The 14401-nt window shown below is 49.4% G+C and overlaps 1 protein-coding gene across 1 annotated transcript; it reads left to right on the top strand.

The window, feature by feature from the left end:
• Positions 1-9568: 9568 nt before the first annotated feature.
• On the top strand, positions 9569-14039 carry PRELP (proline and arginine rich end leucine rich repeat protein). Its single transcript, XM_003410241.3, has 2 exons — positions 9569-10607; positions 13760-14039. The coding sequence occupies exons 1-2, from the start codon at positions 9632-9634 to the stop codon at positions 13933-13935; spliced, it is 1152 nt and encodes a 383-aa protein (XP_003410289.1). The 5' UTR covers positions 9569-9631; the 3' UTR covers positions 13936-14039.
• Positions 14040-14401: the final 362 nt, after the last annotated feature.

Here is a 14401-nt window from a genome sequence, read left to right as displayed (position 1 = left end):
AAACGTTATTAAAATAAGTCTGTTAGTGGGCACGGAGTGCGGATGAAGTCTTTGGGAGTTTTGGCTGCCAAATAAAGACTTTATTGTTGTCATTCCTGCTTTCCCAAGTTCCCTCCCTGTCTCCTCCCCTCCCTGCTCCCTCCCTTTCTCGTCCCTCCAGCTGCCCCTCCCTCCCTCTAGCCTAACCTCCCCACCCCAATAGGCTCTGGTGGAAGAAAAGTTAGGCAAACACAAGCAAGCACCACCACCAGGCGGATCAGAACTCCTGGAGGGCTCGCTGCTGCCACAGCTCTGCCGAAGGGTGGGGGAGGAAGAGGAGGGAGGCTTCCTGAGGACTAAACCAGAGCCAGAGGAGAGGCAGGTGTGTGCAGGTAAGCCCAGCAGGGAGGGGTAGGAGACAGGGAATTATTCTCCCTCCAGCAAGTTTCCTCCTGCTCTGGCTAACCTAGGTACCTGGTCTGGTCTCTCTTCTCCTTCCTTCTCCCCTTCCTCCCCTGCACCTCTTTTCTCTCAAATGAGCTCAAGCTTAGTCTTCATTTCTCTCCCACACCCTCTTCCTCACCCTTCTCTTCATCATTCTAGATGCCCACATTGGCTGGGTGCAAAAGTTCGACTTTCTTGGTACAGATGTTTGCTATGCTGCACACAGTATTTCTACAGAGCAGACGTTTCCATAGAAACCAGACTACAGAGCTCATTTCTCTGCACCCTTCATGCATTGCCACACACTTCACACAGAGGCTGTGCTATCTCACACACACCACACAGAGGCTGTGCTTTCTCACACACACACACATGCACACACAGATACACACACAAAATTAAGGCCTCCCGTCCATCCACGTCCACCCGTGGACCATATCTGACATGCAGAGCTAGACACATAGTGAGTAAAACTAGTGGACGCAGGTGCTCACATGCACGCACATGCATGCACGAGCACACACACACACACTGCCACACACGCACACACTGACGCACAGGCACACATTCCCTGCATCTTTTCTCTCACCCTCTCACAGGCCTCCCCGGCTGTAAACGCAAAGAGAAAGTGCGCGTTCCCACGAAAAGCCAGAAAGAAAGTCATGTGTCCTAAGTCCAGGCTGAGCAGAGGGGAGATGAGAAAGAGAAAGAGCTGGAAGGATCTCTTCATTCTTTAGAGCTTAATTGGGTAGGAGGGTGAAAAAAGTGGCTTTCCAAGCATCACAGTGTCTTTCCAGTGGCTCTGAAATTCTCTCTCACTTATCCAAACCACTTAGCTCTTAAAAATAAAGGGAAGAAAGTGACCCAACATCTAAGCCTCTGGGGTCCTAATTCCTAGCTCTGGGGGGCAGTTCCTTCTTCACTTTAAAGCCATTTCTAGATTATCCCAGCCATTCAGGCTGGTGATGTCAGGGAGAAAAAATGCAAGTGGGTAACAGAGGGGTGGACCCCTCTCTATCTCCCCCACTCCTCTCTAACCACAGAGAGTGCTGCCCAAGGTAGGCAGGTGAGGACTAGGTCAGTGCTTCCAAACCTGCTTGATCTTCAAAATCACCTGGGAGCTCAGGGGGTTGGGATGGGGGGCTTGCTAAAAATACAGATGTCTGGGCCCCTCCCTCAGGCCTTATTGAACTGGGCATTCCACCAGACCCTGCTGGGGTGGGGAGTTTAGGTTAGAGGGAGGGAGGGTAGTTTATTGTTGTTTTAAGACTTCAGAGGGTCCGGACGGGCAGCCAGGGCCTAAGAACTTGAATCAGCAAACCAAGGGAGAGCCTTGCTGTGATTTAAGAGGCCAGGCCTCCGGGGCAGTGTTAGCTGGGCTGGGTAGTTTCCTGGAAGAGGATGATCTGATAGAGAAGCTCCAAAACCAAAACCCAAGCTGGTTGCTGAGCTGGTTCCAAGTCATGGCGACATCATGTGTTGCAGAGTAGAACTGCACTGCATAGGATTTTCAAGCCCTTTTGGAAGTAGATCGCCAGGCCTTTCTTCTAAGGTACCTCTGGGTGGGTTCGAACCACCAACCTTTCAGTTAGTAGTCAAGCTCTTGACTGTTTCCACCACCCAGGGACTCCTAGAGGAGCTCCAAATATCCAAAGCCCAAACCCAATGCTGTGGAGTCAATTCTGACTTATGGCAACCGCATGTGTTTCAGAGTAGAACTGCTTTGTAGGTTTTCTTGGCAGTAATCTATATGTAAGCAGATCACCAGGCCTTTCTTCTGCAGCACTGCCGTGTGGGTTCCAACCACCAACCTTTTGGTTAGCAGCCAAGCACAAACTGTTTGCTCCACCCAGGAACCTAGGAGAGCTCCACAGTATCCCAAATAATGAGCCACCCTTTCTTTGTGGGTGGGCAGCCCAAGACAACAGGACCAGCTCCTGGGAGCTCTCCCTCTGTACTCCTTGCAAGCACCAACAGCCCTGTGCTGGGTACCAGAAGGAAGTTCCACCAATATTGCGCCACAGAGCTCGGGCTTCGTCTCATTTGCTAATCTGCCTGCCCTGGCCACCACCCCCCTACCCAGGGCACTGTGTTGGGCCCCTCCCCTGTCCTTCTAAACCTGTCCTCTCCTGCCTAGCAGCTGTCTCCTCTGACAGCTTTCCAGATGAAGGGCTAAACAGCAATCTCTTCATGCCCCCACCCCTCCCCAGTGGGTAGCCCAAATAGCAGGGTCGGGGGAAGTCATGGATTAGAACAGGGGATCCACAGCCAGCTGAGGAAGGGACCGCTGGAATCTCCTATGGTCTGTCCATTTAGTTGCTTCTGAGACCCATGTGTGGTCTCTCAGGCCACACAGGGGAGGAAGTTGCTGTGAGTTGAAGAACAAGGTAACAAAGGAGCCAGTGCCCCAGCTGCAAAGATCTCTGCCTTGGGCAGGCGGGGCTGCCCTCTAGCCAGGCTGAAGGGAAACAGGCCCCGTTACTTTGAAAAAATAGTAACAATAGCATAAAGTTAACTGAGCCCCACTTTGCACACCTTGATGCATTTAACCTTCAATACAACCTGATGGAAAGGTGTTGTAATCCTCCTTTTACAGATGAGAAGACCTAAGCTTAGTGGAGGTAAGAGATTTGTCCAAGCGTACCCAGCTAAGAAGCTGAAAAGTTCCAGGATTGGAACCCAGATCTGTAACCACTCAAGGTATCTGCAGATCCTTCCATTCCTTCCACAGAGGTTGGCTAGGCTAGGGGATGCAAGCAGAGAGAAGGATATGGCAAGGTGACAGGCTGTCAGAGGGCAAGAGCTAGCCCATCCTTGTTTCTCCCCACCCCTCAGAACAGAAAACTTGCTCTTTGGACTCGTGGCCTGGGGCCAAAGAAAACTTCATTCTGTTTACACTTTCCTTGTGGTAGACACTGGGGAGACAGATGGTCTCTCTGTAATAGTGTTATATTTATTTTTAGCACTTTTTGATCTGCAATGCATTTTAAAGTTGCTTATCATGCTTCTGACAACAACTGGGTGAGGAATAAACCAAACCTGTTGCCATCAAATCTATTCCGACTCATAGCTACCCTACAGGACAGAGCAGAACCGCCCCATAGGGTTTCCAAGGCTGTAATCCTTACGGATGCAGATGGCCACATCTTTCTCCCACAGAGTGGCTTCGAACCTCCAACCTTTGGGTTAGCACCCGAGGGTTTAACTACTGCATCCCCAGGGCTCCTTGGGTGAGGAATAAAAAAAACCATTGCTGTCAAGTTGATTCCAGCTCATAGTGACCCTATAGGACAAAGTAGAGCTGCCATAGGGTTTCCAAGGGGTGCCTGGTGGATTTGAACTGCCAACTTTTTGGTTATCAGCCATAGCTCTTAACCACTACGCCACCAGGGTTTCCTGGGTGAGCAAAAGAGGGAAGAATTTGTGATTCTGTTTACAGATAAGTAAGCCAAGGCTCAGAGCAGCGTCACATCACGGAGTAGTGTAGAAGGGCTGAGAACCCAGTCTCCTGACTGGTCTGCACCCTGAAGCTCTTCCCACCCTCCCAATCAGGCTCCCTCTTATACTGAGTTCACCCCCAGGAAAGGGGCAGCTGTCTATGTCAGTGATGTGTAGGATTCATCATGTCCCCACACTGGTGCGTTTGGGGCTTGGGGACCTTGAAGGGTCTAAGTCAGCATGGGTGGGACTGCTTGTTCCTCTGACAACAACCAGGCAGAGACCGCCCGATTTTCTCCACTTTCAACTTTTTTCTAGGCATCAGGAAGAGAATAAAGGATGGCTTTTAGCAGTCTGGGTTTAGAACAAAAAGAAGAGAATGAATAGAAAGGGTCATTGCCATGACATTGCCATTCTCTATGGCAGGGTAGCTAGCTGGGTTAAGCCATGTAGGCTTAGGGGTGACCAACTGGACAGGAAATCCAACAAGAGAGAAGAATGCTGGTTAGTAGGGTGGGGTAACGGTGGTGCTACCCCCACCTTCACCCTGGGAGAGGAACCAACCTCACCCCCAGCCCAACTCCAGTCCCAAACTCTCCATGCAAAGCCAATTATCCTTAAACCTGCTCCTAATGACTTCACAAACCCATTTGGATCTCAGCCAAGCCATGCCCTGAACCTAAACTTTGTACTCACTCGTGGGTGTTCTAGCCTTTAATGAATGAATTAAGGAGATAGATAGGAAAAAGGGTTATGTCACTTTAAAAATCAGTCTCTCTAGAGAATGTGCCCTTTTATAAACAAATAAATGAATAAATAAAACCACAGAGGTTTTACACTACAACACGGCTTTGTACGCGTGATCTCATTTGATCCTCACACAGAGAAGCAGCCTGGGACTTGGGAGGAGAGGCAGAGCCAGGATTCAGGCCTGGAGCTCCAACTGCTGGAAGTGAAATTTGAGTTTAAAACTCTCTTAAGAAACGTTCTTAAACGGAGAGAGTGAATTTTGAGTTGGGCAAGGCAACTGCTTTTCCTCTCCCTGAAACAGCTGCCTTTGGAGAACCAGTGGTGGAGACCAGGGCTGTGGGAAGCTAGTTGTGGCAAGTGGTCAACAAGCTTTCACTGAGCAGTGAGCAAGCCCAGGAGAAAGTTGGAGGGGAGTGGGTAATGCTTCCAAAGGCATAAGAAAAAAAATTACATATATATATATATATATATATATATATCCCTTCCTTAAAAAGCTACAGGAGCCTGGTGGTGCAATGGTTAAGTGCTCTGCTGCTAACTGAAAGTTCAACGGTTGGAACCCACCAGCTGCCCTGTGGAAGAAAAGACCTGGTGATCTGCTCCCGTAAAGATGACAACCTAGAGAACCCTGTGGGGACAGTTCTACTCTGTCCTACAGGGTTGCTATGAGTCAGAATGGACTCAATGACACCTAATAACAACAAAGGAGCTATGCAGTGGGACAAAAGGTTCTGGAAGGCAGGAGCATAGACAGTGTGGCTTTGGGGCTTTGTGCCAGGGATAATGACTCCCCTTGAAGTTCAAGGCCCTCTGTCTCGCAGATCCTGGTTTCAGAGGCTTATGGCATCTCAGGAGAAAAGGATGTGCTGACAGAACTTCCCCTCCAGACAGCAAAACTCAGCAGGAAGGGGCAGTGCCTGATGGGAAAAGCCTTAGAGATGAACACTATTTTCCTAAGAAGCACGCACACACACATGCGTATCCACGCACGCACACACACACACACACACACCCTAACTCAGCAGTGGGCTGACAGAAGGGGAGTTGAGTGGACCCAGTATGCCCACGGAACAGTCCCCAGGGAGTCTTTCCTAGGGAACCTCCTGTTGGCTCTGGGATGGCCTGGCCAGCCCTCTAACGTCTGGAATGTGAAAGGGTCAGAAGGACTGTGAGAAGATAAGACAAGTTCTCTGAAGAGTCTGGCCATGGAGACAGGGATGAAGAAGGTCTGTATCTTTACTGTGGATGAGAAGCAGGGGGAGGCTGGCCTCTGGGTGGTGCCGTTAACTAACCTACTGTCTCTGGTCCCTCCTGCCAATGGAGACCAGGGCCGTCCAGGCCACTGAGAAGCCCACCCCCAGCAGAGGGCAGTGCCAGAGTCTGCACCTCACAGAGCAGTCTTTGACTCGACACTCTGAGCAAGCTTTATTTACTTAAAGTGCTGTCCAATACCAGGTATCTGCTTTTGGTAACGAAGGCCATGAAGGGAAACAGGGACACTCCAGCCAGTGCTGGGAAGCCACCTTGGGGCCGGGCATCTCACAGTATGAGAGAATTCTTGCTTATCCTGAGGCTTCTGGATGATTATAAGATAAATGCCAAAAATAAATAATAATAGAATCACAAAAACTGGGGCTTTAAAAATGTTTTTAACGTATTAATGCTGTAACCACTCCTTAATTTATAGGCAACATGACTGTGTCATTTTCAAGAAAATTACAGAAGTTAGATGAATTCATACTTCATCAACTACAAGTGGTAAGGGGTCTGGCAACAAGACTCAAGTCTAAATTTACACAGTGAATGCCATCTCATTTCAGTCCTTTCAGTGTTTCCCTGAGACGGTTATCCCCTCAATGGAGATAAGGCCAAGAATCTAACCGCAACGCCTTTTGTGATAGGAAAACCCAGTGCCGTCCAGTTGATTCCGACTCATAGCGACCCAGGAGGCCTGGGAAAATGTCCCTCATGTGCCCCCTTGGAGGGGCCTTCTGGGAAGAGGACCACCTCAGAGTGACGGGGAGAGACAACAGGAGTTGCAGGACAGTCTCTTCCTGCCTGCCTTCCTGTCTGCTTCCTTACTGCCTGCCTTCCTGTCTGCTTCCTTCCTGCCTGCATTCCCTCCCTTCCTTCCTTTCTTCCTATTTCCCTTCCTTCCTTTCTCCCTCCCTCCTCCCTCTTTCCTTCTTTCATTCCTTCCTCCCTCCCTCTCCTTCCTTCTTTCCCTCCATCCCTCCCTCTCCTTCCTTCTTTCCCTCCATCCCTCCCTTTCTCTCTTTCCTTCCTTCCTCTAGTCCATTTACTACATAAGAGTTCACACACATGCACATAGATGGCATGTGACTGTGAGTTTGCTTATATGTGTGCTATGGGGGGAGGCACATATCTGTGTGTGTGAGAGGGTATGCAGGCTGGTGTAAAGTGTGTCTGTGTGCATGTGTGTGTGTATGTGTGTGCAAGTATTATGATAAAGGAGTGGTGGGATCCCTCCATCCACCCACAGGTTGAGGTCCACTCTCTTTCCTGCTTCTTGCCACATTCAGCTTCTCCTGTCCCAGGACTAGGCAGCTGCTCAGGGGCTTCTGTTGTCTTCCTTTGGCCAAAGCCAGCAAGAAGCTGGGTGCTGGGTCAAGCAAGGAGGAGTCTAAGCTGATGTGGGCTCAAAGGGAAGGTGGGAGAGAGCTGCAGGCAAAGAATAGAGGCAGTGATCACAGGGTCCAGATGCAAGTGGGGGACACACTCCAGCTCACTCTATCTCCGAGAGCCCCAAAAAGCCTGCATCTTCAACTAGTCTCCAACCCCAGGAGGGGCAGGGGCCTACCCACCACAATTGTGACTAAGAGGCAAAAAGGGCCGGTTGAAGCAGTATGGCTGGAGATCCTGTTTGGAGACCAAAGACGGTATCACAGTGATGATGGCCCCAGGGCAGGGAAGGTAAAGGGCACTCCCTCCCTGGGCCCTTCCCAGCCACTTTCTGCCTGTAGCCTGGGTCTACTGATATTTCTGCAGCTTCAGTTGGGCTCAAACCACAGGCCCTGACTGGGAATGATCAGGACACGTAGATGTGGTGCCAGCTGGCAAGCAGAGTCACAGAGGACTGAAAGCCTGTCCCCCAACCCCCAGCCTGGAGAACTCTTCCCACTTGTCTGCTACAGTCACATGAGCTCCTGGAGCCCAGAGGCCCGTCTCGAGAAGGACAGGTGTGGCCAAGTATGTCTGTGAGCCCATGTGTGCCCTGGGAGCCAAAAGTCAGTCCATTGTGCCTCCATCCCAGACCCAAACACATTCCAAACGGCCCCCAGGGTCAATGGATGTCCCCTGCAGTGACAGGGGAGGGATGGATCCAAGAGGACCACCCCCTTTTCCCTGCCCAAGTTCCTGCCCAGTGTGGGCCGTCATCGAGCCAATAGGTGGCCAGGAGGCAGCCCCTCCTCAGCAGAACATAAGACCACCCCATCCCCTTCTAGCAGCCTTGCCTAAGAATATTGCTCCCATGGAGAAACTTCACACTTCCCCATTTTCCATTTGACCCACTAATGTTCCTACTTGTTTCAAAAGGAAACAAAACAAAAAGTACCAGGCTTAACTATAGAGTATGTGGGAACTTAACGTACATTACCTTAAACACTCAAAAGCAATCTGGTGAAGGCATAGCTTTCTCTCATTTTACAGTTGAGGATACAGCCCAAGGACACACAGCAAAGAGGCAGGGGAGCCTGGATTCAAATCCAGCCCCGGAAAATGTAGATTCCATTTGAGCCTTCTCAGATAGATGAGACACCAGGTCCTCCTAGACCTCTTAGGCTGGCAGTTATCCTTCCCTCTGTCTCCACTTGTCTCAGCATAGTGCCTTCTCCAGGCAACCAACAGGAAGGGAAACCCTAAAACATCCTTCAGCTCCCCATTCCAGCAAGCCACTGAGAATAGCAGGAAGTTCTTCCTAATATCCCATCTCATTACCACCAGCTTCAGTGGTTATGGAGATCAGCAATACCAAGCCAAAAGAAATGAAAGTGCTTTTCCCACATCTTTCTACCCCTTCTATTTCTTTTCCCTGCAGATTCCATATCTGGGGAGAAATTTTTGGCACATCTCCTGCTGGCAAAGTCTAGTGTTCTCTGAGTCAAGTGAAGGGGCACAGAACAGGGGGCCCAGAGTGTCAGCGTGCAGGGGTGAACGCGTGGGAATCTGCAGCACTTTCCTTTTTCCCCCAGATCTCCCTGAGCTCCTCTCTGGAAGGAAAGAGACTTGGGGTTTTGCCCTGGGTCTGTTGTTAAATAGCTTCCTGGCCTCTCTCCAGTCCTCAGTTTTTGTAAACAGCGGGTTATGGGTTTGATTGGTGGATTTTAAACCATTTTTGGCAATAAAACTTTTTTTTTTTTCCAAATGAATTCTTTGGCTAAACTTTAAAACATAGAACAGAGTTGCTCAAGTTGATGCAGGAGTAGGTTGGGGGTGCCCCAGGCCATCTACTCAGTCTCCTCCCTGAGGGAGGGGGAGTCCACAGAAACTGGGGCCTCTGTGGGGACACAGTTTGAAAACCACATGAGGGGATTTCTAAGGATCCTTCCAGATTTAGCACCCCAGGACTTTACAGTTCATAAAAAAAAAAAAAAAAAAAAAGGACTTTACAGTTCATATATCCTGGCATTCCTCTTATAAAGATAGGATGATTTCCTCATGCTATAAATGGGAAAATCAAGGGCAAGAGAGGTTAGTGGTCTTCTCCAACAAGCCCCAGGTTCTTGACTCAAAGCCCAGAGTACTTCCTACCAGGATGGTTGAACTTCTCCAGAGCAGGCTTAACACACTGAAGACCCAGCCTCGACAGGGGACCCTCAGCCCTTGTTACTCCCTTTCCCGGTGGGTAAAAGCGAATAGAAGATGCTTGTACAGGTCCCTAAGCTTTGTCCCAGAGCCAGCCTAGCCACTCTAGCTGTAAAGACAAGGCATCCAATTACTGAGATCCAGCAGGCTAATGGCGTCCCTTACCTCCTTCTGCAGGTGAGCCACCTGGATCATGAGGTCATTCCTCTGCTGGGTCCTCCCACTTCTTCTCGTCTTGGCCTCAGTGACCCAAGGCCAGCCAACAAGGCGACCAAGACCCAGGCCCAGACCCAGGCCCAGGCCCAGACCCAGACCCACACCCACGCCCATCTTTCCTCAGCCTTATGAGCCATCGGAGCCTACAGACCTGCCTCCTCCCCTCCCACCGGGTCCTCCATCTATCTTCCCTGACTGCCCCCGAGAATGCTACTGCCCCCCTGATTTCCCGACTGCCCTCTACTGTGATAGCCGCAACCTGCGCAAGGTCCCTCTCATCCCACCCCGCATCCATTACCTCTATCTCCAGAACAACTTCATCTCTGAGCTCCCACTGGAGTCCTTCAAGAATGCCTCAGGACTGAGGTGGATCAACCTGGACAACAACCGGATTCGCAAGGTGGACCAGAGGGTGTTGGAGAAACTGCCCAGCCTGATCTTCCTCTACATGGAGAAGAACCAGCTGGAAGAGGTCCCCTCGGCCCTGCCCAAGAACCTGGAGCAGCTAAGGCTGAGCCAGAACCTTATCTCCAAAATCCCATCGGGGGTCTTCAGCAAACTGGAGAATCTAGTGCTCCTGGACCTCCAACACAACAGGTTAAGTGATGGTGTCTTGAAGCCTGACACCTTCCAGGGCCTCAAGAACCTCATGCAGCTCAACCTGGCCCACAACATCCTGAGAAAGATGCCACCCAAGGTGCCCACAGCCATTCACCAGCTCTTCCTGGACAGCAACAATATTGAGACCATCCCTAACGACTACTTCAAGGCCTTCCCCAACCTCGCCTTCATCCGGCTTAACTACAACAAGCTGACAGACAGGGGCCTCCCCAAGAACTCCTTTAACATTTCCAACCTGCTGGTGCTCCACCTGTCTCACAACAAGATCAGCAGTGTGCCTGCCATCAACAACAAGCTGGAGCATCTATACCTCAACAACAATTCCATTGAGAGTGAGTGGGGCGGGGCTGGGGGTGGGGCCACAGGGAGGGAGGATGGAGACTCCTACTGCCTCTGCCCTGTCTCAGGAGCTTCGGGGTGGAGTGATGCAAAACGCATCTACTTTAGCGTTTTTTTTTTTTTTTAGCGTTGGACTTTTGTTCAAATCTTGGGCATACCATTTGCTATTTGTGTGACCTTGAAAAGATCTTTGACCTGTCTGGGAAGTTTCCTGATGTGTAAAATGAGAATGGTAACAATGCCTTCTGTCACAAAGTTATGTGAGGACTGAACAGTTTAATATGGATAAAGTGCCCAGAATACCATACCAGTACCAGCTGCCATCAAGCCAATCACTGCTCACGGCAACCCCATGTATGTCAGAGTAGAACTGTGCTCCATCGGTTTTTAGTTTCTGATTTTTCAGAAGTAGATTGCCAGGCCTTTCTTCCAAGGCACCTCCAGATGGACTTGACCCTCCAACCCTCCAGCTAGTAGCCCAGTGCTTAACCATTTACACCACCTCAAGACTCCTAGATTACCATGCTTGGCAGGTAATCAGTGATAGAAGAATATTCCCTTCTTCATCATATACCTGCTTTTGTCAGTTCCAGCTTCTTTGCTCTCCAGATCTATTGGTTGGATAGACATGGAACATACTCTTGGACATTCTCCTAACAGCAGCAAGAGACTTTTAAATGTCCATCCTGAGATGTCTTGGGCTTGCTTGTTGCCAAAGGTGGCAAATGTGGGAAGACACTTCTTCCAAGTCTGAGCCTACGTTTTAAAGAGTCTGTAAGAGATATACCCAGACAGGCAGCTTCTAGTCAGAGTAGGCAACTGGTAAAAATGTGGCAGCCAGAAAAAAGACTGCATGCTAGTGTTTTCTGAGCCTGTCTGAAACACTGGGACGTTTAGTTGTACAAGCCAGTGCGTTTAAGGAAGAGTTCACCTAAGCTACATTTCAGGGCCCTGGGTGTGCGGTATCCATTGCAGCCCAGGAGACTAGAGGAGGCTGGGAATGTCAGCTCTGAGCAGAGTATTGGCAGGAGACTTTAGAAACCAAAGCAAGAAAATATTATCTAGCCTTTGAACAGATTCCATCCGCACAAAGAATTCAACAGCTGAAAGGAAGAAAGGGATCAAGGGGAAAGGGAATAGCCCCTAAAACAATATTAGGAATTCTTAGTTTCCAAGCCACAGAAAGGAGAAGGAGATGATGGAAGTTTCTACAATTATAAAACAAATGGGTGGAAAAAACAGGCCTCTTCATGGATCTGGAAGAATTATAAGAAGTGGGAGAGGATTTCTTTAAATCTTAGGAGAAATAAATTCAGGAAAAGAGAAAAGCTGCCTAATTTCACCCTGCAGGTAGTAAACTGGTAGAACACATTGCCCCTGGAAGCTGCGTGGGCTGAAAATATAGACAGAAATGATATCTTGATTCATAAGTGGCTGACAGACCTCTACTGGATTGTAGACGACCAGGTTGCCTTCGAGGTGGAAGTCAGGGGACTCACGCCCACCCACACGTGCTCACCCTCACCAGGTCTATCTCCTGTGTCGTTGACAGATGGGATGGGCTGAGTGGAGCCTAACTCAGTGTGATGAGTATGCTCTTTTAGCAATGACCATATTGCTGCCATCAGTTGTCCTTTACAGTTTGCAAAATGCCTTCACCAACATTCCCTCATCTGATGTGTACCCCAGGTACCACTCCCACCAGCTCACAGATCTGAGAACTGAATATCCGCATGGTAAGGCAACAGCCCAAAGGCTCAAAGCCCGTTAGAGGAAAGTCCAACACTATGGTCCAAGGCTTCTGTCTCAGATGCCAGGGCTCTTTCTGCTACTTCAATGCTGAAGACGAGGCAATGGTGGCTCAGTGGTAGAATTCTTGCCTTCTGTGCAGGAGATTCTGGTTTGATTCCCAGCCCATGAACCTCATGTACAACCGTCACCACTCCCTCAGTGGCGTAGTGGTTAAGTGCTACGGCTGATAACCAAAGGGTCGACAGTTCGAATCCGCCAGGCGCTCCTTGGAAACTCTATGGGGCAGTTCTACTCTGTTCTGTAGGTTCGCTATGAGTCAGAATTGACTCAACAGTGCTGGGTTTTGGTTTTTTTTTTTGTTTGTTTATGATACTGAATTGGTTTCAGCGGAGCTTCCAGACTAAGACAAACTAAGAAGGCAGGCCTGGTGCTCTACTTTCAAAAAATCGGCCAGTACCCTATGGATCACAACAGTCTGATCCACAACCTATTATGGGAATGACACAGGACCTGGCAGTTTCATTCCGTTGTGCATATGGTCGCCATGAGTCAGGGACCAACTTAATGGCAGCTAAAAACAACAACAACAAGGATGAAGGAAAAATATTTTCACAGATGATACTTGAGGCTAGGTTTAGGGAGAAAAAAAGTTTCACTTAGAGCAACATCTGGCCCTAGCTGGTATCATCTAAAAGGTGAAAAAAAGAATCTCAGGTTCATGGACACTCAATCAATAGGTTCATCATGACCTCCCCAACCCCCCTTTCCTCCTCCTGTCATTCCTATTTCAGTTAAATGTCCACGTCACAGGGAAATCTCCAGGGTGACTCTCATATCCACTTCCTGGCTTCAAATCTCACCCCACACTGTAGCCAGGTATAAACCTGATCTTATCTCCTGCTCAACACCATTCCACAGTCTAGAGATGGAGGTGAAATACCGGAAAGCCTACCAAGATTTGGCTACAACTTACCTTTCCAGATCCCTCTTCCAAGTGCATCACATTGTACTATTTACTAGCCCCAGATTCTGCCATGAGCTGTCTGCCTCCACTTCATTCATATCAGACACTACTCCCCAGGTTGTAATCCTACCTATCTATCCTTGAAGGTCCAGCTCAAAGTTTACTTCCTCCGTGATTCTCCTGAGCTACTTTCCAATAACAAGCATTGTTGATAAGTTCCAATTTCATTCATTTTACAAATGAGTAAACTGAGCCTAGAGGTTAGGGTGACTAATCTGCCTGTGGTCAGTCAGGTCCAGAGAAGACAACTCTCTGTTCTATTTGCTCTCAGTTGCCCACGCCCTTTTCCTCCCTCAGCCTTTACCTCCAGCTCCGTTGTGTCCAGACCAGCCCACTCTGTTGCTAACCCTTCCCCTTCTTTCTCCACAGAAATCAATGGGACCCAGATTTGCCCCAATGACCTAGTTGCCTTCCACGACTTCTCTTCAGATCTGGAGAACGTACCACACCTGCGATACCTGCGGCTGGATGGGAACTACCTGAAGCCACCCATCCCCCTGGACCTTATGATGTGCTTCCGCCTCCTGCAGTCCGTGATCATCTAGGCCCTTACTCTGACCCTGCATTTCCTTTGGACCAGACTTGAATGTTGGTGGCTCAGGCCAGGGACATGTTAACCAGTAAGCAAGATATACACCAGCTTGTATTGAGCAAGGTATGCTCAGGCTTAATTGTATTTACTTGCTAATCTGTGGTGAGCGATTTCACATGGGCTTTACCACATCTTTGACACGGTGGAGGACAGGTGAAATTGTGCACTGCAGATTGGTGGGAAGGCACGATCAGGCCCGTGTGAACCTTGCTTATTGGGTAATCCGGACCTGGCCCAGGAACCTATGCCCACCACTGCTTCTCTCCAACTCCCTTTCTTGCTCCTAGCTTTGCCTTTCTTATCCCGCCTTTCTGAGGCAAGCAAAAGCCATATACTCTGTTGCACCCTACAGGCTTTGGAGTGAGACTTTCAAGGGCTTGATTTGGTTCCACCTAATTCAAAAACACCCACTGCACCCC

This window comes from Loxodonta africana, chromosome 20 (assembly GCF_030014295.1).
Source record: "Loxodonta africana isolate mLoxAfr1 chromosome 20, mLoxAfr1.hap2, whole genome shotgun sequence".
Taxonomy (NCBI): Eukaryota; Metazoa; Chordata; class Mammalia; order Proboscidea; family Elephantidae; genus Loxodonta; species Loxodonta africana.
The sequence above is the reverse complement of the archived record's forward strand: the minus strand, read 5'-3'. Positions and strand labels throughout refer to the sequence as shown.

Excerpts from the sequence above, each read along its gene's own strand:
- PRELP (XM_003410241.3), top strand. The coding sequence starts at position 9,632 with ATGAGGTCATTCCTCTGCTGGGTCCTCCCACTTCTTCTCGTCTTGGCC. Across the intron at positions 10,608-13,759 it reads CAACAACAATTCCATTGAGA|AAATCAATGGGACCCAGATT; the intron begins GTGAGTGGGGCG and ends CTTTCTCCACAG.